Source organism: Moschus berezovskii, chromosome 22 (genome assembly GCF_049115385.1).
Source record: "Moschus berezovskii isolate FMDL1 chromosome 22, NW_MosBer_1.0, whole genome shotgun sequence".
Taxonomy (NCBI): Eukaryota; Metazoa; Chordata; class Mammalia; order Artiodactyla; family Moschidae; genus Moschus; species Moschus berezovskii.
This window is the reverse complement of record NC_142481.1, coordinates 4,634,611-4,660,734: the sequence shown is the minus strand read 5'-3', so window position 1 is coordinate 4,660,734 and position 26,124 is coordinate 4,634,611. Positions and strand designations below refer to the sequence as shown.

Here is a 26,124-nt window from a genome sequence, read left to right as displayed (position 1 = left end):
TATCAACTTACAGGGGTGCAATGGGGGAGGGAGATGGGAGGAATGTTCAAGAGGGAGGACATATACGTATGCCTATGGCTTATGGATTCATGTTGAGGTTTGACAGAGAATAAAATTCTGTAAATCAATAATCCTTCAATTAAAAAATAAAAATTTAAAATATTTTTTAAAATTTTTGACAAATTTTGTTTTTCAAATGCACTCTAACCTCTTTACTTGCTTGGTGACAGAAATATTAATTCGTCTTTGACAGGAATTGAATAAACATCTACCAGTCATGGAAGACTATAACCTAAACAATGATACTTAGAAATATCAATGTGTGATAAACTGATGTGACATACAAAATAAACACGACTAATCGCAAATCATAAACTGATCTGTTAATTAATATGACATTAAAGGTATTAAGTGGAAGTCAAGATTTCTGAAACATTAATATATCACGTTTAAAGAAAAGGGCATATTTAAAAAGTGACTTTTATTTTGTAAAATGAAATTCCACAATTTGTCTATAAATTTTGAGAATATTTTCAAATCAGAGAATAGGACACATTCTGGTGTTATGCCTGATAGCTACCATCTGAAACCCATTTCTGAAGTTGCTTTTGGAAAATGGTCTGACCCAAATCAGCCAACTATGGATGTTGTCAGTAGGAAACAATGTCTTTGTTAAGCACTTTATAAACTCCAGAGTTAGGGAAGGTATTTCTAAGGCTTCCTGGTAGCTCAGATGGTAGAGAACCTGCCTATAATGCAGGAGACCAGGGTTCGATCCCTTGGTCGGAAAGATCCCCTGGTGAAGGAAATGGCTACCCACTCCACTATTCTTGCCTGGAGACTTCCATGATAGATGAGCCTGGCTGGCTACAGTCCATGACGTTGCAAAGAGTCAGACACGACTGATGGACTAAGCACACAATTGTCAACTGCATATACTGTTTCTAGAAAAGGTCATTCCTATAGATTAATTTTTATTAATCATGGAGGTGCTGTTGGCACCCATATCAGTTCATTTCAGTTCAATCGCTCAGTCGTGTCCGACTCTTTGCAACCCCATGAATCACACATATAGTAACCCTAAAAATGTATGCTTTCTGTAAGGTACTCCCTAATTTCCCATATATCTCTGCAATTCCAGTCATTAGTTACATTAAACATCAGGTTTCATATCGCTTGGATTCTACAATAACACTCACTGGCACAAAACTTACACTGTGATTTCCTTGGTGGTCCAGTGACTAAGACACGTTGCTCTCAAGGCTAGCTGCAGTGAGGGCAGGGGTGCGGGGTGTGGGGGTCGGGATTAGGGGGAGGTGCCTAGGTTTGATCCCTGGTAAGGGAACTAGGTCCCATAGGCCACAAGTAAGATCCGGTACAGCCAAATACATATTTTTCAAAAAGAAGTACACTAAGATACATTAGGAGGCATTGGGAGCTGACATCTGGTAGCACCTAATCTCTCTTTAATAGCTTCATTTAATTTTTGAATTATTCCTCCTTCCAGTGTTGCTTTGGCACTGGATTACTTTGACCCTTTTTCCTGTATGGTCACCAACCCAGACTCCCCGAAGCACCTGTTTCTTGCAGATTCTTGCCCTCAGGCTGAAACAGAAAATACTCACTTGATATCCTCACATAGCCCGGATACTGGGTTCAGGTGTTGGTCACGGCAAGCTGCTCCTGTGATAGGGAGGGAGGCAGCCAGACCTCCAGACATGGGTTTGTGTTTCTGTACGTCACGTCCCCTCAGAACTGCAATTATCTTCACACCTGTATCTGCGATGTGAGACAGGCTTGGGGAACTGAGATTAATTGTGAAAAGCTTTAATGCTCAGCTGCTAATGATAAAGCACCAATGAAAACTTTGTACCGATCATCTCCAAAGGGACTCTTGAAATCCTTCTGGAAGGTTCTATTCCCTTTGGTCCCTGGAGACAGACAGGGACTCACAAGGAAGCAGTAGGAAATACTGAGGCCTAACAAAGAAAGGGAATTTCATGTGTCTGCTTATATAGTTTGTATCCCTGAGAAGTTTTTCTACAAAAGACGAGTTATTTTCTATTCTTGAGACTACTGAACTGTACCTCCATTTAGAGTATGAGTAGAGAAATGGAGCCAAAGCACCTGAGAGGGACTGTCAAGAATTTCTCCATCTGTCATTTTACAAAGGTGAAACTTTCATACCTCATTGTCTGAAATGTCATAGAACTTCTCAAAAAGTATCTTGAGGCAAGTACCTCCTGTTTACAGTTAGGGTTCAATGTCTGATAGAAATCCCCGCATAATTTTCGCTGTAGTCTGCAATAGCAGGTACACATTTGCCGGGAGCCAGCACGCGAGATCCCACCCATGACAAGGTCATGAGGACAAGACCTGACAAGCAAGGCAGATCAGGACTTCAGGGATTTCAAAAAGCTGCCCGGCGCTCACCTTAAAGATGATATCTGTCTTTCTGATGCTTATCTTTCTGACTGCTCCTTAATTTCTGTGACTCAGGCAGAAGGCCTTCCCCGACCTCTTTCCAAACAAAATCAACTTGTTTATGCCCTTGGCACTAATGCACATGACTGCTCACAACACCTTCATCATAAATAGCATAAAGAACCTGATCACACAGAAGCCCTACTAGATAGAGCCCTTCAGGGGGTGAAGAAGCCCTATTAGAGAATATAAAAAATATTATTCCAGAAGTTGTTACTGAATCCACGTTTGCTAGCTGTGTTTTTGCTCTTGATGTAGAAATTATTGTTACTATAGTTAGAATAATAAGAGTTTAGCCCTAGTGTAGAAACCATAAGACAACCGAGGCTTTTAATCAGGAATGCGAGGCAGAGTCTGCCTCACCGGAGCCGCAGAGTCTGTGTGCAGTAACTAAAAAGAACTGACCATTGTGTTAAATTTCTAATATGCTGCAACCTGTTGAACTTTTACCTTGTGAGATTATAACTTTTCTGTTTTCTGTTTAGCACAAGGCAAGTGGAAAAATAAGAATAGCTTACAAAAAACAGCTTTGCATTCACCTAGCTTGTAAGAAAAGGTCATGAGATGTTAATAGGCCTCAAGGCCAGAAGATAATGTATTAATGTCTACTATAAAAAAGACTCTAGTAAACAGAGAAGTATGCAGAAAGCATTCTGGTTTTGTAAAGGGCAAACTGACACAATGTTAAGCTGACTTTGCTCACTCTCCCCTTTAGCACTGTACTAGTTTAGGGTATATAAACACTGATGTACAAAAATGAAATAGTCTTGATTCAACACTCAACCAAGACTCGACTCACTTTGTTTTCTTCCTTTTCTCGCTGACGCCACTCATCCTGAGGGTATCCCTGGACTCAACCAAAGCGGGGACTTCGGTACACCTTAGTTCCAACTCCCTAGAGAAAGATTCTCCTAGTTCTTAGTGACCAGAGTCATATTCAGAACCAGAGTTTCCAGCAGGGAACCGTAAGATTTGACCTACTGATACTTTTATCATGAAAATCATTATCAATATCCTCTACTTAGAATATGTCCCCACTCACAGATACTTAAGAAACATATTTTCTTTTCATTTTGTTCACACCCCAAAATATGTGGGATCTTAGTTCCCCGGCTAGGGAAGGAACCCCAATTCTGCATCGGAAGGTGGGGTCTTAACCATTGGACTGCCGGGGAAGCTCCCAAACACATTCCCTTTAATAAGTAATTTAATATTTTGACACACATTTTCCTTTATATTGTAATTAATGCTTTCTGTGTAAGAAATGATTAAATCCTCAACTCTGAGATCTTAGCTCCCCGACCAGGGATTGAACCCACATAACCTGCAGTGGAAGCACAGCATCTTAACCACTGGACTACCATGAAAGTTACTAATCTCACCTTTAAAGAGAAAGGTGTACTCTCCTGGGATACAATTGTCTGTGGGCCTCTGTTTTTCCTGTCTTGTGTTAAATCTTCTCCAGATTATGCTTTCAAGGACTGGGTGAAGAGGAGGAGGTTAGGAAAGAAAGCCAACAGTGGGGAGGGTGTTTGGGAAGCTAAGTGAAGAGCAGTCGATGTGATCCACTCGCCCCATTTGCGTGTCCAGTTTTAGCACAGGAAGTCCTCTGCTTCTTAGAAACTTGTTCAGTCCTGGAAGAAGCAGGGCAATTGGTTGCTTCAGCAGCAGCAACGATAAACAGAGGCAATCTGTGTATAGCAAAATATTCTGACAGGAGTAATGCTATGGCATTTCTGTAGTTACGTTACAAACGACAATGTGGATGCCGGTCTCCCTCTTTCTTTCTGGAATCACTTCCGAAGGGAAAGGCCAGCTGCCCTGTTGTTAAGTAGGTCTCTGGTTACAATTACTGAGGCTTCCTCCCAACGGATCATCTGAGTGATTACATTCTACTTTTCGTCACTGAGGAGACACCCACCTTCACAACTCACACAAAGGGCTTTTGAATTTTCCCCGATTTTCAACTTGCTGAAAACATCTCGGCTTCCCATAGTGGCAGCTCTCAAAATTCGTCTCTTTCGCCTTCAGCTGTGTGAAACAGTAAGTTAGAACAGGCAGGAAGTAGCTCTCTTCCAGAGGAAATCCAAGAGATTTACAGGCATCAAAAGGCAGAGAAAGGGAGCACAGCTGGACAGAAGGGCCAACAGACACAAACCTGACAGGGGCCCGCGTGAGGGGGGCCAGGCTCCGCCCCCACTGGCCCCGCCCCTACCTCCCGGCTCTTCCGGCCTCGCCCCACCCTCTCCGCTTACGTCGCCTCTCGTTGGCCGCGGCGGAGCGCACTCACCTTCCCTGTGCCGGATCTTCCGCCGGCGCGTGCGCAGTATCCTGCAGACCCGGAATGGAGTGAAGTGATCGACCGAGAGTTCTGGTGAGTTTGTTTGTTTAGGACCCGGATCTCGTAGTCCCTCAGCCTGTGGTCCTTCACACGTGGGTTTCGGGGGTCTCTGTGGACGATCAAACTACCGGGACCATTTTGGCGTCCCCAGTGTGTCCTCGCATCGCCGTGAGTTCTTCAGTCCGTTCGCTTACCTGCCGGGTCCCTGGGGCCCACGTCCGCTTGCTGTTAGTATCGTTCTAGAGCCACGTCCTTCTCGGGCACTAATACCTTCTAACTAGTGGCCGCTGCTTCAAGTCCTGCATTGCACAACCCCAAGGTCCCTGATGCAGGAAGAGGTGAAGGAGGCTCTATTCTGTATGGAGTTTGGTCAGGGTCTCGCCTAAGGTTTGAAGGGGAGGGTCAGCCTAGAACGTGTGGTTTTCACAGGCAGGGCCGCGAGTTCTGAAGAAGAGTAAAACTAAAAGCACCTCGTTTGATTCTGTGTTCCAAAATCCCTGCTGTATCAGTGGCCGTAGAGGATTGTGTTTTGTACCTGTTGAGATCCTCCCTCTGTGTGGGGCTATGTTACAGGGACCTCGGTGTATTTTTCTAAGTATTGAACAGCCTATTTTGAACACTCAGGGGTCACTTCCCATGACTGATCTTACCTGAGAAGGAAGGCCAGAGGAAGCGGAAAGCAGGGAGTCAGAAATGACTCATTCCGAGGTAAGAGGCATAGTCCTTTTGTTTCTTTCTGTCTCTCTTTCCTGAAATGCTGTTTCTTTGGACCTGATAAGCTTCTTAACTTCTGAACGAGTTTGTTTGAATTTACCCTAGGGTCATGATCCCTAGGGACCCATTGCCCTCCTGTCACATCCGTGTGACAGAAAACAGAGTATTGCCAGCCAGAGAAGCTCACTCAAGATTTTAAGTCCCGAGTTTTTATTGGGGTTTAGCTACATAGGCTTGATACCATCTCCAGCATTCTCCCCTGCTTAGAGGTTGGGCAAATAAGCCCACCTGGCTCAAAGTCACAAATCTCTAGTCACTTCGTTGGTCTTCGTGAAATGGCCAGCCTCACAACCTGAGTCATCCCATTATTAAACTAGGGGCCCACCACACGTCATGTTGTTAGCATAAGTAATCAGGGCCCACGGAAAGTAATAAAGCCATTTCAGTCACTAAGGAAATTCCAAGGGAAAAAACACTTAAATTCCAAGAGTAGTTAACAAACTTGCACAACCTGGGGACCAAAGCCTGCCATATTCTTTTTTTTTTTTTTTAGATTTAGTATTTATGTAGTTTTGGTTATACTGGGGTTTTGCTGATGCGCTTGGGCTTTCTCTGTTGTGATTAGGAGGCGCTACTATCTTGTTGTGGAGCTCTGGCTCTAAGTCACGGGTTCAGTGGTTGTATTAATAACTGGCAGGCTCTGGAGCAGGTGGGCCTCAATAGTTGTGGCACACTAGCTTAGTTGCTTCCAGGCATGTAGGATCTTCCATGACCAGGGATGGAACCCGTGTCCTCTGCATTGACAGGCAGATTTCTCACCAGTGGACCATCAGGCAAGTCCCTAAATTCTTTATTACACAACGCTGAAACCTAAATCTTCCCTTTATGCCCTTTGAATTTTTTCCCCCCTCTGATTTTTGTTTTTACCTCGGAATACGTCACCTGTTGCATTATTTAAAAATATTTCGTTTACCTTCTATTTTATTGTTCAAAATAATGTCCAAGTCTCTCTTTAGGTGAGCTTTTTCGCTACCTTGTAACTATTTTGCATCATTTGTTTTGAAGTTTTACTAGTCTATACAATAATAACTTCATCTGTAATTTGCAGAATTACACATTTACAAATTGTAATTACAGAAACCTATAATTTCCCTCTATTTAATTTTTTTCTTTTTAAAGTTCAACATTTTGTTGACTCTCCTAGATAAAGCTGAGACTTATATTTGAAATATCCATGTTTGTTTTGAGTTTGAATTGTTCTGAATTTGCAGTCACTGAAGTCTTTATGTCACCATGTCTTCCAAGTAAAACTTGTGATTTTCAGACTTTATGTGCTTCAGTAAAGGTTTACACTTTCTTCACATCCATCTGGAAATGTGTTCTAAATAGGTGTCATGGTATATTTGCTAATAAGTTGTAGACTATTTCTCATATTGTGTTTTTGATCATTCCTACTAAAGAGAAGAAACTGTTTTCAGTGAATCCAGGTGGCTCAATGGTAAAGAATCTGCCTGCCAATGCAGGAGAACTGGGTTTGATCCCCGGGTTGGAAAGGTCCCCTGGAGAAGGAAATGGCAACCCCCTCCAGTATTCTTACCTGGGAAATCCCATGGACAGAAGAGTCTGGATGGTTACAGTCCCTGGGCTTGCAAAGTGTTAGACATAATTGATGTGACTTAGCACGCATTCATGTACAATTTGTAAATGTTTGTTTTATCATAAATGCTAAAATACCCTTGAGTTTTACAAGAAGAGGTGGATTAAAAATGTTTATTCCTAAGGATCTGTTACTTATGGAAGGTTGCTTTTAAGTGTGTTTGTGCATCTGTGTGTACAGACAGAAACCTAGAGTTTATATAAAACCATCATCATTTCATGAATATTTATATTTATTCTAACCTTTGAAAATTGTTCTTACATATTTTCCATGGCTTTAGGTTATTTCATTCTAGTGAAATAAATATGTGGTTCCATTTTAATATATGTATGCATGAAAATGTTCAATGATTTGATCACTTATTTTTCTTGTATTTTGTATTCTGCACAGCTAGAGAAACTTCTGTGAAGTTTCTTTAGAGTTGTCCCTATACATTTGTCTGTGTATTATTAGTTAAAGTTTAGAGTACATAAAGTGAAGTAAGTTTAACCTGTTTAAGGAATGTTTGCTACATATTTGCAAAAAGGTGGAACAACAACAAAACTGATTTTAAATTATTTCCGTTACACATCCAAGACTCTGTAAAAACTCTCAGAAAGATATATAGTATAACCTGAATAGTTCCAATGATTGTTGCTACTGAGGATGCTATCATATTTGAACTGTAAAATTTGTAAAACACTTGAAGTTCAAAAGTAAGTATGAATGCTTACCTTACTATTGTATTTCATTACTGTTTAAAATGGTATTCATGCAGCAGAATTTTGAACATCACCAGTTAAAAGAAGCTTGTTAAGAATACTAAGAAAACAGTTAAGCTTGTTAAAATAAATGGCACATTTCTCCCACTCCAGAGCTCTTGGGTCAGAGTATGCTTTTTAAAAATATTACCTGTTTCCTTGATAGACAGTTCATCCTGGGTCATACAAATACAGCACTCAAAAATAAATATGCCCATGTTGTTCTGATTATTTTATCATTTCTTTTCCAGATCAGAATAGTTTCTGAAATGGCGTGTGGGTCATTTCTCATCTTTTTTTTGGGTTAGGATTACTGTAGAAAATATTGCTGTTTAAAAATCATATTATAGTATAACACCAGTTCAGTCCTGTGCCCAGGACTGAGATAATGAGATGAATCGCAAGCGTGGATTACCTTCAGTGAACTCTTCCCCTTAGGTAAATCTGCCCAGTCACCACCCTCCCTCTTGAGATATGCGTTGTCTTCTGACCTTATGACCATTGTTAATTCCTTGGTAATGGTAACTATACATGTTTGGTTTTCTGATCTTTATCATTGTCAAAGAAATTCCTTTACAGCCTATATATGCTCAGAAAAAGATCATTAAAGCACCCTTGTTCCATCAGCTCTTGGGTCCCTGTATCTTTCTTTCTCTCTCTCTCTCTCTCCCCCTCAGCCTAAGTCTCTGGACCATGGAAACCTGCCGAGCTCAATTTCTTGCCAGGGCTTTCAAGACTTCCTCGAGAGGATGTCCTGTGCCTTCATGAGTGGTACAAGCCCTTTGTTAAGGACTTAATTGGTTTTCTGCATAAACCAGGGAATATCAGCCTCTTTCTCTCTTTTACTTTCTTATCGTTGACTCCGCACCAGCAGGTTCTGGTCCATTAAAGGACTGCAACATTAGGCTACAGATCAGGGAAGGCATATATGAAGTGAAATTTGTTTACAACCCATTTTTAAAATATTTATTTGGCTGCACTGGGTCTTCGTCGTGGAAGGTAGGATCTTCAGTCATCCTTGTAATTTTCAGGTTCTTTGGTTGTGACATGTAAACTCTTAGCTACAGCATGTAGGATCTGGTTTCCTGATCAGGGAAAGAACCAGAGCTCCGTGCACTGGGAGCTCAGGGTCTTAGTCACTGGATCATCACAAAGTCCCCGAACTAACATTTTTTAATCATAGATTCAGATGATAGTTTCCGTAATAGTGCCAAAATACCCATGCAGTGATAATGCATTCCTCCATGTACTTCTTAGCCCATGAGTCATGTTTACTGGTTTAGGTGTTTCTGTGAGATTCCCATGCTATGAATTTGTTTTTTTCCACTTGACTTGAACAAGTGTCTTGGAAAGAAAAAGTGAGGGATGTACCTAAACTATCAGAATTAACGGAGTAAGTTCATCTCTTCTTACTTGCTTTCTGCTTTGGAAAATGAACACTCACGTGTGTTCAGCAGAGATGCTGAGTTTTGGGAGTGGAGGTTTTCATCCCACGCCCAGGTCTAATCTTTTCCAAACACTCCATGCTAACATCACAGAGTCTCATCACAGTTTTGTATTTTCGAAAATGTTTACAAGAATCTTATTAGTCCTAATGTATGCTCAGCTGTATTAACATTTAAAATACAGCTCAGTGCAAATAAAGAATATCATCCTCAAACATTATGTACGTTTTAATCAATTGAAAATTACCTGAGTGTAGTGACATGAAAAATTTTCTCTCTTCCTCCTAATGAGCATATAGCCCCATTTGAGTGTATGTCTGTACTCAGTGTTGATGAGTTTGAGTAGGCTCCGGGAGTTGGTGATGGACAGGGAGGCCTGGTGCGCTGTGGACTAGGATAGCAAAGAGTTGGGTATGACTGAGCAGCTGAACTGAACCACGTGTATGAAAATCTTAACATGACTTAATCAATTTCTTCTTCTTTTCTTTTTGCTTTGTTTTTTTTGAAGAACTTCTGAGGAAGGGAATGACTCCCCATTCCAGTATTCCTGCTTGGGAATTTCTTGGACAGAGGAATCTGGAAGTTAGAGTCCATGGGGTCACAAAGAATGGGACATGACTGAGTGACTAAAACTTTTCTTGTCTTTAGTATTCTTTACAGTTACAGAAAGTTCTATCAACTTTTCTTAAGAGTTGTCTCTGTGAATCTGTGTGTTATTAGTTAAAGTCTAAAGTACATAAAGTGAAGTAAAGTTTAAGCTCTGCCGTTTAATGGCTGTTTGTTAAAATATGTGCCAAACGGTTCAAGATCAACATTACTGATTTTTAGTTATTTCTCTTGCACTTTCAAGGCTCTGAAAAAAACGATCAGAAAGATGTAGAGTATATACTAAAAAGTTAAAATGATTCTTTCTGCCAAGGTTGTGGTTACCCAAAGAGTGAAGAACAGATAAAACCAAGGAGGGTCTAAGACTGCAGAAACTGAAAAACCAGACCCGTATTGTCTCATGTCTGGAAATTCTTTTCCAGCCCGCACCCAGACCATGACATTTCTGGTGGCTTGTTCGGGGACTTGGAGTCTCTTCCACACCTCCTCGCTTCTCCTTTCTCATAGGGACCCTCTGCCAACAGGCAACTGCTGTGGAGGCACTGAGGCACTCTGGGCAGGGTTACCCTCTGGTGTGTTCCAAAGGCCCCACTGCTCACTGCGCCCAAAGTAGCTGCCGATTGAATGGGAGAGGGTCTCTCCTTTGTCTTTTTCGCAACTAAGGACTGCTCTCACCAATATTGTGTGGGTACAGGTCAGACACATAAAAGCCATTAGGGTGCCTGCCACAGAAAGACTCCCATGTGAGGATAGGGGGCACACAGAACGGATCAGGGCACAAGGCAACTTCCGTCCACCATGTCAGGCACACGGTGGTTGAAGCAAAACAGAGACCATTGTCCCCGGGCCACCGCCTCCCCGATATATTGTAAGGCGGATTCCGCAGCCTTCTTCCCTGTCACTTTCACGTCTTTCCCTTTTGGTCCGCATTGACTTACAGGACCTGGGTGTTGCCTCTGAGCCATCTCAAGAGTGCCTTCCACGTTTCAGGCAATCACCAAGTGGTGAGTCACCTGGTTGCTCCCGCGAATCTCTGTCTTTCTCTGCCCCTGTCACCTGGTGGCTTAGCTGCACGGTTCTCAGCGGCCTCCTGTCACTGTCGGAAGCGACTGCTGGGCCGCTCGGCCATTTTGTGCCATCAGTAGCTCGGAGAGACCACTGGGGAAAAGGGGACGCCTTTCTGTCAGCCAGTGACTCTCGATACTCCTATTCTATGGTAGGTAGGCTAAGAGTGGGTTCTCTTATATCCCAGGAGGCTCGCTCATACTCAACCCTTGGCTACCTTCTCAGAAATGGAAAATTTTGACCCTCCAAAAGGTCTGACTCCAATACAAATGGGGGACACCCAAAAATGGCCTCTGAGTGTCACACTAGGTTTTTTTAAAAGAAGGGAAAGGACTCAATTTCCTTGCGTTCTGTTGTCTCCTGTCCCCCGCTGTCTCTCTCCATCAGATTTCCTAGATGACCCCTACTCGACCTTTCATATCCACATGATCTCTAGGAAAGGATTCTGAGGTTCCCTTTAGTCCAGGTCTTTCTTCTATATTCAAAAGCCTGAAGGATCAAAAACTGTCCTAACATTCTAAAGAATCCCCTTCTAAGGAAACTTCTCTCTCAAGTAGAGAGAGAATCAAGCTTCCCCCACTCCTGAACATCCTAAAGAATTCCCTTCTGACTACTCCTGTTTCTCAGGGCTGGGAAGGACCAAGCTTCCCCCACGCCTGCAAATTCCCTTAAGCCTTCAGATTCTTCTTATGGGACAAAGACCTTATTTCCCACCAGAGGGACAGTCCAAAATTTTTATCAGCTGAAATGCCCCTGATATCGGAATCAATTTGAGCATTGTTTGGTCTATATTTTAGCTATAAAACTAAGACTACAGAATGGAAAGATGACTTTTTGACAGAGGATGGCTCTGATATTCTTTAGACTCTGGAGAAAACTAGTTAAAATGAAATTTTTCTTTCCCTTGGAAACTGCAAAACCCTTTCTTTTTGCATATGCATTTAAAAACAACTCGCTTGTTAACAGATATTGCTGATGTTGTAAATGAGTTCTAATTTAATTGGCCTAAAGGAAAGTAAGAGCTTACAAATCAGACAATTCTAACTACAAGAGAAATTAACCCAAATGAATTTCAGATTCACGTGAACTGGGAAATATTCAATATTAAATATGTAGTATTACTGTTTATTTGCTAATCTAATGTATTTATGTCTAAGAGTCATTAAGCACAGTATTTTCATTGTGCCTAGGTTTATTATAAGTTAAATATCGTTATATTTTTTATCTGTGACAAGTTTGTCAACCACGAAAGTACCTGTAGGAAAGGAAAAAAAAAAAAAACTTCAAAGAAAATGTAAAAGAGATATGAGCTTTCAGAGGAACTCTTTTAAGATTAATCATACTTTAGAAATGTCTCTGTAGAACATTGTCTAGATTTCGGTAACCTGAATTTCTAGGGCTGTGGTAAACTAACTGACGGAAGTTTATTGACTAGCTAGGTCATTTCCAAATAAAATAAGATTCTGAAACATTCATTACTGAGGACTAACTTCCTGTTACAGAGGAAATAGAGATTTTGGACTATTCATGCATAATGCTTGATGCCATCCTGAGATGTTCTCTAGAATTTTTTTTACAAATTATCGCTGGTATTTGTGTTCACCAATCCACAGAATGCTTAAGTTCTTGGTTGCTTAAGGAAAGTAAGATGTGTAGTTTCAGTAAAGAAGGGATGAGGAATGAAATTATATTTTATGAAGGGAAAAGGAAGTAGGTCCGACTTACAGGTGGCTGCTTCAAGATGGGAGAACAAAGTAATGGATACAGAAAGTGATAAGAAGGTTTTATGGAAAGTGGACCCCAAGGGAAGAGTTTTGTGCATAAATAGAAGTTTTCCTGAGATGTTGAGCTGCCTTTGATAATGGATTTTAAGTTTCTTTACCTCTGAAGTGATCTGTTCTATGTTTCCCTTTGAAATCTTCTTTGTTACTTTGGCTAAGTGAATATATTGTTTCCCAGTGATCTATATGATTTTATCTGACTGAGTGTTATAACCCCTTTTGATATTTGTCAGCAAAACTTCCTAAATAACTTGACTTCTAGCTGACTTTGGAATGCTTCAGAGGGCCCCTGAGACATCCCAGTTCAGTTCAGTTCAGTTCAGTCACTCAGTCGTGTCCGACTCTCTGCGACCCCATGAATCACAGCACGCCAGGCCTCCCTGTCCATCACCAACTCCTGCAGTTCCCTCCAACTCATGTCCATCGAGTCGGTGATGCCATTCACCCATCTCATTCTCTGTCGTCCCCTTCTCCTCCCACCCCCAATTCCTCCCAGCACCAGAGTCTTTTCCAGTGAGTCAACTCTTCGCATGAGGTGGCCAAAGTATGCAGTTTCAGCTTTAGCATCAGTCCTTCCAGTGAACACCCAGGACTGATCTCCTTTATGATGGACTGGTTGGATCTCTTTGCAGTCCAAGGGACTCTCAAGAGTCTTCTCCAGCACCACAGTTCAAAAGCATCAATTCTTCGGCGATCAGCTTTCTTCACGGTCCGACTCTCACATCCATACATGAGCACTGGAAAAACCATAGCCTTGACTAGACAGACCTTTGTTCTCCCAGGGAGCTATTAAACTACCTGGGTTCATTGGACATATTTGACCATGCTGTGGGGACATTTCTTGTCCATTGTGTCCCGCGGTACTAGGAAGGCTCATTCCCAGGTCTAGGGAAGGTTCCATTGATAGGCCACTCAATGTGCTGTTTCTCGAGTGGCCTTGTGAAGAGCAAAAGTCTCTGGACCATACCTGTCTTTCCAGCTTCTTGGTCCTGGAAAATATTCCCTCTTGTTGCTTCTTCACATATCTAGAGTTACATTATTACAATCATTGATCGCATAAGGGACCCTGCTGAGTGGACTCTGCCAGCTGTCTCTACAAAGATGACATCATGACCACTGCAAGCTCCTGACTTTCAACACCCCCCGACAGCAGTTCAGAGTAGATATCATAAATAAGGCATTCTGTGCTCTGGGGAAAACCCAGAACTGGCCTTCCGAAGGTCAGATGTTTTCAGGTAAAGATTTTATGAGCCCAAATTCTTGCTTCCTCTCGTACCTAGAGAAACGCTAACATCACGCACCAATGTCCAGTCGTGGTTTTCCTGGCTAGCCCCTGAGCAGCTTTTCTCCTTCTCTTAATCTTGTGGACATGTACCTTTAACTTTCTTATGAAGTTTGCTTCTTCTAAAATACCACATATTTCCAAGTGGTCTTGTAGGGATATTCCCTGACCAACACCTGGACAATGCTGAAACACGTCACCTTATCATTCCGTGGACTCTCGTCTCCCTCTGTAAATGCTCCCTGACAGAGTAGGCTAAGAGAACCTGGAGTCCCATGGCGCCCCTGCACAGCTGGAAGAAGCCAGAGGGTCATCATCCCATTTTCCTTGAAACTGGATTCCCAAATTTGTGAGAAGGGAAATGGGTAGATAGTTAGACATGAGCGGGTTATCAACAAAGGCCAAAGAATTGGCCCTAAAAATAAAGAGAGGGAGGTATGTGGTGACCCAGGGACAAAAGAGTAGATCAAACCAAGGAGGGTCTTGGAATGCAGGAACGGAAAACCAAGACCCCTTAAGCATCTTTCCCTCCCCCATGTTGTCAATATTGATTGTTTTCAGGTCCTCTGAGCAGTATACGCGGTCTCCCCTCCTACCCCATAAGGAGAAAGCATTTTTCTTACTCTTCCCCCACTTAGTATATGTGCCCCATCCATTCAGCAAGTGATCGCAAGACCCCTATCCCATTCCTTGTACCCTGGCTATGAAAGTGGACTAAGGACCCCTGTTCAACATCCATTCTCCCTTGAGCTGGCCTGCTGTTCCAACAGCGGCCCCCAACTCATAAACTTTATTTCCGTATCAGTTTGTCTCATGTCATGTCTGGAAATTCTTTTCCAACACGAGCTCAGACCACAAGAAAGGTTACTATCCTATTAGACCTGTTAAAATCTGTAAAACAATTAAAGTTCCAATTTAAGTATGAAGTCTTACCTAACTATTATATTTCATTGTGGTTCAAAATCGTCATTCATCGAGCAGAATTTTCAACATTACTAATTCAAATAACCGTGCTAAAAATGTGGCACTATGGACCCACTTCAGAACTCTTGGCTCAGAATACACTTAAAAAAAAAACAACTTCCTGTTTCTTTGATAAACAACTTATCCTGTGTCACATGAGTATAACACTGAAGAATAAATATGCTAATGTTGCCCTCATTATTTTATAATTGCTCTTTCAGATGAGAATAATTTTTCTAATGGCTTGTGGATCATAACTTATCCTCTTTTCTTCACATTAAAATTGGGTAGAAAGGATTACTGTGTACATAATATATTTTGTAATACCAGCCAAGCCACTAAATCACAACCAGGTCTCTGAAGTTGCCGTTTTCATCTTGGGTCACATTAGGAAGTCTTCCCTCGGCCACAGGGCATCTGTACTTTGTATTTCAGGGACGGCTGACGTTCCAGGATGTAGTCATAGACTTCACTCAAGAGGAGTGGGAATGCCTGGACCTCGGTCAGCGGGAATTGTACAGAGATGTGATGTTAGAGAACTACGGGAACCTGGCCTCCTTGGGTAAGGATAACTGCCTTCCAGAATCCCTTATCTACCCACTGGATTTTTGTTGCGTCATTTCAAGAATGTCTTATGAAATTTTCTGCTTCCCACAGTAGTTTCAGATGTCTGCTTTCTAGGGTAAAATGTGTATTTGTGAGTTTAGAAAGAAAGACTTCATGATGATTCGTTATGCTGGTGACGTTTTCCTTCCTTGATGTACTCTGCCTCCTTCATTCTAGGCTAGTGGTAATTGTGTAAGTTCTTTGGTATTCAATAGTTGCACCCTCTCTTAAGTTCACATTGACACTACTTACTTTTGCCTTAGTACTACTTGACCAGAATCTCAGGATCTGATTGTTAGGTGTTTGTTAGTATTGTATGGCGGCTTTGAATAAAGTATTTCGGGAAATCGTTTTCTAGAACAAAATGCATTCTCGTCTCACCTGAATACATATTGGACTTCATGCTGATGAATCCCTAACAACACAAATATTCCTTTCTCTGATCAACAGGGCTTGTCTCAGAGCTCGACCTGGTTGCCTTTCTGGAGCAATTGAAGGATCCCGGGAATATAAGCAGAAGGGAGAAAACAGCCATTAACCCAGGTAGGTATGAATGCGTGGAGATGATGATTCAGATGAGAGGTCCCAGGAGCAGCGAGGAACTCATCCTCTGTCACCTGTTTTGGGAAGATTTGCTTCAACAAATGGTTTTCAGAAACCTGGCTTTGTGTCTGCTACTGTGATAGAAATGTATCACCTGCCCCGTTCTGCCTCTTAAATCAGTCATGAGTTTATCACAGTGATTACTTTTCTCCATCACAGTGTGAACTAAAAGTCTCCGCTTACCTTGTTACAAACTGCATTCATTCGTTGCTCTTCCATTTCTTGGGGGCCCTGGGAAAACTCTACCCATTTCTGAGTAACTGTATGACAGTCCTTTTAAAGTTTCCTTCTACCTCTAGATAGAAATGTGTGAGTGGAGAGGTAGACAGATTGCCAACCTTCTAGGAATACTCGGGATGGGTTTTTTTTTGTCCGGTTTGTAATTTCCTATCCACTGGGAGCGACACATAGGACCTTCTAAAGAAATTTCAAATTCAAGTAATTTTTCACTGCAGAAAGCAAAACCTCATGAAAATGAAAGAATGCACATCTCAGGTTGACTTCAAAGTCTCTTTTCCTGATATGATCTCATAATAAATATCTTTAGTGTATTTGCCCCAATTCTAACATGCTAAAGTACTTACTATATTCTATTACCTCATAGAATTTTAAAATAAATTGACAACAATCTTAGCACATTTTTACTGTATTATTAATGGTTAATTCGAACTATGACAACTTTTAGATTATATACAGAAATCTATTAAAAGTTCCAATTGGAATATAGCTGTTTTCCAATTTTCTACTTCTGTACAGCAAAGAGAATCAGTTATACATATCAATCACTTCAGTTCAGTCGTTCAGTCAAGTCTGAGTCTGCGATCCATGGTCTGCAGCCAGCCAGACTTCCCTGTCCATCATCAACTCCCAGAGCCTGCTCAAACTCTTAAGCATCGAGTCAGTGATGCTATCCAACCATCTCATCTTCTGTCGTCCCCTTGTCCTCTCATCTTCAATCTTTCCCAGCATCAGTGTCTCAGTAGGTCAGTTCTTCGCTTCAGGTGGCCAAAGTATCGGAGCTTCAGCTTCACCATGTCTTTCCAATAAATATTGAGGACTGATTTCCTTTAGGATGCATTGGTGTGATCTTCTTGCAGTCCAAGGGACTCTTAAGAGTCTTCTCCAACACCACAGTTGAAAAGCATCAATTCTTTCATCAGATTTCTCAGGAGGCAGATAAGGTAGTCTGGTGTTCCCATCTCTTTAAGAGTTTTCCACAGTTTCTTATGATCCACACAATCAAAGACTATGGTATAGTCAATAAAGTAGATGTGGTTGTTTTCCCAGAACTCTCTTGCTTTTTATATGATCCAAGGGATGTTGGCAATTTGATCGCTGGTTCCTCTGCCGTTTCTAAATCCAGCTTGAACATCTAGAAGCTCTCGGTTTACGTACTGTTAAAGACTTGTGTGGAGAATTTTGAGCCTTTTCTATTGTTTGAAATGAGGGAAGTTGTGTAGTAGTTTGAGCGTTCTTTGGCATTGCCTTTCTTTGTGATTAGAATGAAAACTGACCTTTTCCCGTCCTGAGGCCACGGCTAAGTTTTCTAAATATCCTGGCTTATGAGTGCAGAACTTTAGCATCATCATGTTTTAGGACTTGAAATAGCTCAGCTGGAGTTCCATCACCTGCACTAACTTTGTTGCTCGTCATGCCTTGACTTTGGACGCCAGGATGTCTGTTACTAGGTGAGTGATCACACCATCGTGGTTATCTCAGTCATTGAGATCTTTTTTGTATAGTTTTTCCATGTATTCTTGCCAACTTCTCTTAATATCTTCTGCTTCTTTTAGGTCCATCCCGTTTCTGTCCTTCATTGTTCCATCTTTGCATGAAATATTCCCGGTACCTCTTTTTTTCTTAAAGAGGTCTCTAGTCTTTACCATTCTATTGATTTCATTCCCATTTAGGTCTCCACAGAGCAAGGAGTAGAATTCCTTCTTCCAACATAGTTTTAAAAATCTCTCTTCTTATTTAATTTCTTAAAACTAGTATTTATTAGGTTTATCTTCTTTGTATTCAGCTTCCTCGGACACTGTCTTATGTGTCCCCTGTTTCTGATTAGTTCTCTGTCACTATCATTTATGATTTTTAGATGAAAGATCTAATAGACCATTCTCAGAAACATATGTGGCAAGAAGTGGATTTAAGAATTGCTAGGCATCTAGGACGGAGAAGGCAATGGCAAGCCACTCCAGTACTCCTGCCTAGAAAATCCCATGGACGGAGGAGCCTGGTAGGCTGCAGTCCGTGGGGTCGCTATGGGTCAGACACGACTGAGCGACTTCACTTTCACTTTTCACTTTCACACATTGGAGAAGGAAGTGGCAAACCACTCCAGTGTTCTTGCCTGGAGAATCCCAGGGACGGGGGAGCCTGGTGGGCTTCCGCCTATGGGGTCACACAGAGTCGGACACGACTGAAGTGACTTAACAGCAGCAACAGGCACCTAGGATTTGTGAAAAGGTTTGGTGTCTCCACTTAAGATGACTAAAAGCAAGAAGTAATCATTAGATTGCCTGTCTCCTCTTAATTCAGTGGTCCTTGGAGGTTTTTAATCGTGCTTCTTCCCCTATAACCTATTTCTTTGCCATCTCATTTTGTCCAGCGTTCTGTTTGTGGTCTCTGTTTTGAAGGTTACAGGAAGCCACTTAGCCGTCCTTCTGGTGTCTGCACCTTGGTGGGTGAGGTTGGTCCAGAGGGTTGTGCTTTTATCGTCTTGATCTGTGCCTTGATTGCTGTTGTCTTGACCAGAGCCTGCCTGGATATTCAGGCTGTTTCCGCATTGTTCTGTGGTTGTTACTGCCCTGTCTGTGGTGGTGCCTGCTCCCTGTGTGGGGGAGTAGAGCCCCCGCATCTGATTCTTCGCTGTGATTCTGATCTGTGGTGCCAGACTCTGGGATTGGAGCACACCCAGTGGGAGAGAAGTCAGAGTGTTACTCCTCTGGGGACGTTCACCTCAGGGTGTGCCCTGGTGCCCGCTCTCATGCCTTCTGCAGGCTCTCATGTTATGCACTGCTGGCACTGATCTTGGCCCACCTCAACCATGGGCATGTTGGCACATGGCCCTGGTGTCTCTCAGATATTTTCCCAAGGTCACCACATAGATTCAGAGAAGTCAGGACCTGGGTTTCATTCGCGTGGAGCTGGTCCCGCTGTGGTGCTTCTCGGCAGCTCAGGCTCTGTCCTGGCCCAGCCCCCTTGTGTAGGAGCCCACAGAGTCTGCAGCTACTAAAGCTACACCTTCCATGACTGAGAGAGCCCTGGTTGTTGATTCAAATTCTCTGTAGGGGCTGAGGTTACAAAGCCGGTCGTGGGTGTAACACCATGGCTTGTGTTGCTGAAAGGAGAGGTTTCAGCTTTTCTTCTTTATCCCTGGGGTTCAGCTGTGCTTTCAGCTCCATCTGTGGATGTGGCCACCTCACAGGTGTCTGCTCCTAGGACTGCCCCAGAGCACAGGAGTCTGCTGACTGTGGAGGAGGTCGATGGAGGCCGTGGCTGGGGGCTCAAAAGACCTACGCGATTGGAGTTCTTCATAGTCCTTGGCTGGCAGGGGCCGGCAAAAGGGACAAGGGATGCAGTAGGCTTCTTGTTTGGGCATCACTCATCAATGGCACTCTGCTCTATGGTGGTTCAGGCTTCCACCACAAGCATCCCGTTTGCAGAGCTCCTCCCTCACGCGCATCCCTTCAGGATGTTTCCTTATAGCCAGCTGCAGTCCCCTGCCTCGGTCTGCTCTCCAGACCCCACATTCCAGCACCCAGCCCTTGTCTGCAGGGGTGGACACCCTCTCAGGTTGGCTGGGCGGACAAGGCTGGGGTCAGTACCCTGTGTGCAGGTCTCACTCTGTCCTGCTGCCACAGGCTGGTTGCCGTGTTCTCTTCCCACAGAGAATGAGGTTCTCCTTCTGTCCAAACTGAGCTCCCGTAGTGAGTGTCTTCCCCACATATGGAGACCTCTTCTCTCTTGCATCTCCCCACAGTGTTGCAGGCCCCAACCCACTTCCTCTCCTCTTCCTTTTCCTTCTTCTTTCTTTTGTCCGACATGGCTCAGTAGGAATTTTTCTTGTCCTTTCAGATTTCCAAGGGCCTCTGCTAGTGTTCAGCTGGGCTCCGTGAGAATTGTTCCATTTCTCATTCATTTGTGGAGAGAGACGTGATCTCCACATCTGCCTAAGCCTCTGGCATCGGATCCTTCTGTCTCTATTTATTTTTAAACTAGCTATGGTCATCAATTTTCTCTAAATCTTTAAATGTATTCACTGAGAATAGCACGGAATATTACTTCTTATTTCTTATCTTTCAGCTATGTCTCCACAAGACACCCAGGATTTGATGCTGAAGAATCCAGCATTAGAAGATGTATTCCCAAAAGCAAGCCTAGAAATATATCAAACATTTCACCTCAGAAACTTAAATTTAACGAAAGACTGGGAATATATGAGGGTGTATGAAAGACAGAGAGGATGTTTATATGGACATAGAGAAATGGAGACAGTTACACATAATGCTAACATTACTGCAAAAAGAAATGAGCAACCTGAGTCAAATTGGGAGAAACACCAACTTCAGTTTTCAACATCTGTCGAGAAGTGCAAGTGTTTAAGAAAAGATTTCCATCCTTTTATGAAATGTACATGTTCTCTAAAGGGAAACGTGGAAAATCTGGAAGATAATCTAGTCTCTACTGCAAATACTCATTCAGGCAATTCTGAATGTAGGCTTCGACTAAACATACATTCAAACATGTCTGAACACCTGCAATTTAACAATGAGTGGGAAAACTCACAATCTAATCAACGTGAGAGATCCATGAACAGGGGGTCATTTTCCTTCCCCCAACAGATATTTTCTCTCCATTCCAACATGTATAATGTTGATGATAATGGAAGAGACACACTCCAACCATCATTGTTCAGTACATATTGTGATATGGTTAATAGACAACAACTTTCCATGTCTAATAAAATGAGTCAGACCTTAAGTAAGAGCTCCAGCTCCAATAATTACAAGAGTATTTATGGTGGACTGAGAAGGTATTCAGGCAATAAAACTGGGTATGTGGTTGAAGGAGACTCAAACCTTATGAAACATCAGGGACCTGAATCTTCAAACAAGGATTCTCCAAGTAATAAACGTAGAAATACTTTTGCTCAAATGTCAGGTTTTTCTCTAGATAAGCGGACTTGTACTGAAGAGAGGACTTGTAGTGAATATGGTAAGGTTTCTAATCAGTCTTCAGAACTTATTCAACAGGACATTGTTCAGAATCCACAGAAAGAAAACAGGTGTAAGACATGTGGGAAAGTGTTTAGTAAGTCATGCAAACTAAGTAGACATAACATAATTGATACAGGACGGAGAACTTTCAAATGTACAGAATGTAGCAGAGCATTTAACCATAGCTCACTTCTCACTCAACATCAGCAGATTCATGCTGGAGAGAGACCTTATAAATGTGCAGAATGTAGCAAAGCGTTTAACCATAGCTCACTTCTTATTAAACATCAGAGAATTCACACTGGAGAGAAACCTTATAAATGTACAGAATGTGGCAGAGCCTTTACTTACACCTCAAGTCTTATTCAACATCGGCGAATCCATACTGGAGAGAAACCTTACAAATGTACAGAGTGTAGCAAAGCCTTTATCTGTTCCTCACATCTAATCTATCATCAGCAAATCCACACTGGAGAGAAGCCTTATAGATGTAAAGAATGTAACAAAGCCTTTATCTGGTCCTCGCAGCTAACCTATCATCAGCGAATCCATACTGGAGAGAAGCCTTATAGATGTAAAGACTGTAACAAAGCCTTTATCCGTTCCTCACATCTTACTGCCCATCAGCGAATTCATTCTGGGGAGAGACCTTATAAATGTAAAGAATGTAACAAAACCTTTATTCAGCGCTCAAATCTTACTCGACATCAGCGAATTCATACTGGAGAGAAGCCTTATAAATGTAAAGAATGTAGTAAAGCCTTTGTCCGTTGCTCATATCTTTCCGAACATCAGCAAATTCATACTGGAGACAGACCTTATAAGTGTAAAGAATGTGGCAAAGCCTTTATTACGAGTTCGGCCCTTACTCAACATCACCGAATTCATACCTGGGATAGGTGTTATAAATGTACAGAAAATGGCAAAGCCTTCATTAAGGGTTCTAGTCTTACTGCACATCAGCGAATTCATTCTGGAGAGAGACCTTATAAATGTAAAGACTGTGACAAAGCCTTTATCAGTTGCTCACATCTTACTCGACATCAGCGAATTCATTCTGGGGAGAGACCTTATAAATGTAAAGAGTGTAACAAAGCCTTTATTCAGTGCTCATATCTTACTCAACATCAGCGAATTCATACTGGAGAGAAGCCTCATAAATGTACAGAATGTGGCAAAGCCTTTAATCATAGTGGTAATCTCACTAAACATCTGAGAACACACACTGGAGAGAAACCCTAGTAATGGAACAAGTGATGGAAGAGGTTTGCCCTAACATGCATCAGAAAACACAAGAGTTTATACAAGAAACCAATGGAAATGATGTAGCAAATATGTAGAAAGGTGTTTAATCAGAAGTTAAATCGAAATAAATATCAGGGATTGCATAGTAGAAGGCACTTCATCAATTTTGTGTTCACAAGTTTCTCTGAAGGAGAATGACTGCAGGGAGTACTCCATAGTTAAAACACATAGAAAAATGGATATATTAGCATGAATCGTGAAATGAAGGTTGATGATAATAGAAAGTTACAATTCTTAGCATTGTATGTATGCTTGTTAATAATGACGTGATTTGAGATTCTTTGAAGTGAATGTAATTCAGCACTCAAATAATCCATACTATGCTTTCTTTCTAGTGTGTTTGCAGACGTAGGTGTTTGATGGTTTCTTAAAGATTACCCTTTTTATATTGTGTTGCAACGATTTCTATCTATTCTCCATTAGAAGATGAATGATACCATAATGTGAAATGGATAATGACCATTTAAATGGAGGTGTTTATCATTGATGTGAAATATCTGGAGGTTGCCATGATATAAGTGATCATTTAATTTTTCCATGTATTAAAGTAAGACAGGAGTTGGTTGTAAGGTTTCAATAGAAATATCCTTGATTTGTAAGACCACAATGAGAGTTCTCTGCAATATTGATGTATCTTTATAATATCAACACAAGTCATGATTATTACTTGACAGTGTTGAAGTAAAGACAGTGATAACCTCGAAACATATTAGAAACCCTTCCTGGAAAAAGCATGGAATTAGTATATACCGTGCTTGCTAAGTGCTTCCTAGCCTTTGTTTGGTAAGCCGTAAAAGTCACAAATCTCACATCATTAATCAGAAAATGAATATGGTTCTCTGTACTTTTGATCTGTATTTAATCATGGATCATACCGTTGATTGTAAAGGGTTTTATTTCAACTATGTGTGAAATTAATACATGGTTATTCATAAAAGTGAATGGCTTTTATTGTTTCGGTTGATTGTAATCAATGAAATGTTAACCCACCACCAACAGCAACCTCGGGGACCTTATTTAAGGTTGTAGTGAAGAGACCACAATGAACGGTTCGGTAGCACACAGAGATGGCATAGGTGGAAATTAGTTTACTCACTGGATTTAAACTTCTCATAACTTCAGACATATTCCATCATTTCTATGTTGTATCTCCTCTCCCATTTTGTAACTACTTGGACACTGGGATGATTCTAACAGAAGGATTACGCAGAGTGTTGTTGACAGTTTCCGTGAACTGCTCCATGCTGTTGCTGCCTCAGCATCTGTCTGGGAAGCAGGCGGCTTGCAGGTCCTTGAGCTCACACCAGCCAGTCCTGTGAACCCCTGGACTCGATGACCACAGAAGACCACCCTGCTTGAGATCAGCAGTCTTGCTGAACCCCAGGGTCTATTCACAGGCCCCCGTTCAGTCACACTGAGATTGTCAATTTCTATGCAGGTTGATCAGTCCAGGGGTTCCCAAGGAGAGAGGGATCTGGAATTCTCAGGAAGAAAGAACAAATGTTTTTTTGCCCACTACACTCCTTAGGATTATGTAGCCAATTATCCTCCTTGAGGACAGTCTCTGGAAAAACCTTTCTGGCTAATCCTGTTGTCTTAAAATGTAAATTATGGGAGTGTGTCTAGTGAGATCTTTACAACCTCCAGACATTCTTTTGATTCACTGTAATAACTAATTGAAAATAACTGCTTTGCTAACACTAGCGAGGGGGCACTCTTTCTGCCCCCTTCTGATGTCTATCTCAAAAGCTTTCTCTATCTCTTTTATACTTTAATAAATCTTTATTACACAAAAGCTCTGACCAATCACGCCTTGTCTCTGGCCCTGGATCGAATTCTCCACCAGAGTCTAACATTCCCGGGATCTTTCATGGTTCAGCAACAAACCTTCAACACCCTCACAACGCTCACCAGAATCCTTTTCTTGGTTTGAATGTGTTAATCCACACTGAGGGAGCCCAGAGCACCTCACCCAGGGTAGCTTATAAAAGCCGTTTGAACTGCAAGTACTCCTGTTTTCTTTGCCTGATTCTTGCTTTGACCTTTCTCAGAAATTCCCTCCCTAAATCCTCCCCTACAGAGAGTCTCAGGTATGATGAGTGTGAGGCCATGAGCTCAGGACTCCTGAACGTTGGTTTGGGGGAAGAAACCAGAAAAATGGAATTTGCTGATGACTCCATTCATGGCCCCACTGTAGACCTGAAGATTCATAAGTTCTTAGAGTGGGGAACTAACCACCAGGATTTGTATTTGTTGAAATTGTTCAGAAAGAATATTTAGGCAAGAGGTTTCCATCTGGTTTCCCATCAGGATCACGTGACCAGTGTCAGGAAATGACCTCACTGATGCCCTCCCAACAGAGTTCCGTGTTAGTCCTGTGGGAGCATCAGTGTGGTGGGTAGAAAGTGCTCCAGGGGATTCTAAGGGGAGGCCTGGTTTAAGGACGTGGTTCCTGGTCCATTTGTGAGAGCTGAGGCCCAGCTTCAGTCCAAGGAGAGGCTGCAGGGTTGGTCACGCAAGGAGGCGTGACACCTGATGGTATTCTGGGTACTCTTTCGGACCGGTGTTCCAACTCTCCGGATAGCCGAGCCCTGACTGGACTCATTGAAGGGACAGAACAACTCACCAGGAATGGCCACAGAATCGGGTAATGCCCCGGGACCAGTCCCAAGTCAGGATGTCTTACTCCAATGGGCAGAAGAGGAGACCGATCACCTCCTTGGAGCTCCCAGGAAGGGAGCATGAGATAGGGAAACCTGGGAACTCAGGAAAGGGAGGTACTGCGATAACCTCTGAGTGATTGTGTATGCATGATTGCTGATTGAAGGTAGTGAAAGTGAGTTTCACAGTCCACGGCCTTCGGAGATGGACAGGGTTCAAAACCTGGGGTTCCGTGATGACCTCATAAGCCTGGAAGGCTGTTTCAGCCTCTTGGGGATTTGATCCCTCCCTGTGAGGCTGGTCCGATTTGGGAGTTTGTCCCGACCTGCCAATATTAACAGGAATCTTAAATCTCCCTCAGGAGAGCGGCCAGCTGGAGGAAAAATGAATGTGAACGAGACTCTTGAGCTGCGCTCCACATTAGGCCTGCCCGATGACACACAGGACTTTATCCTCTATGTCCATGAAAAATTCACACTGCACTGGGGGTCCTCACAAAAACAGTTGGGCCATGTCAGTGCCCAGTCGCATACCTGTCCATACCACTGGATCCAGTGGTCATGGGACGGCCACCATGCCTCCGGGCATTAGCTGCCACTGTGATTCTGGCCAGAGAAGCCGATAAGCTTACACTAGGATAAAATGTAACTGT

The 26,124-nt window shown here is 42.4% G+C and overlaps 1 protein-coding gene across 1 annotated transcript; it reads left to right on the top strand.

The window, feature by feature from the left end:
• The first annotated feature begins 4,790 nt into the window (after positions 1–4,790).
• Positions 4,791–24,906, top strand: LOC148774283 (uncharacterized). Its single transcript, XM_088830483.1, has 5 exons — positions 4,791–4,858; positions 5,450–5,533; positions 15,514–15,640; positions 16,135–16,227; positions 20,593–24,906. The coding sequence occupies exons 2-5, from the start codon at positions 5,519–5,521 to the stop codon at positions 22,746–22,748; spliced, it is 2,391 nt and encodes a 796-aa protein (XP_088686609.1). The 5' UTR covers positions 4,791–4,858; positions 5,450–5,518; the 3' UTR covers positions 22,749–24,906.
• The last annotated feature ends 1,218 nt before the right edge of the window (positions 24,907–26,124 follow it).

What these genes read in the sequence shown, in the direction of transcription:
- LOC148774283 (XM_088830483.1), top strand. An exon ending in CGGGAACCTGGCCTCCTTGG is followed by an intron (nt 15,641 to 16,134) that starts GTAAGGATAACT and finishes TCTGATCAACAG; the next exon opens with GGCTTGTCTCAGAGCTCGAC. An exon ending in GAAAACAGCCATTAACCCAG is followed by an intron (nt 16,228 to 20,592) that starts GTAGGTATGAAT and finishes CTTATCTTTCAG; the next exon opens with CTATGTCTCCACAAGACACC.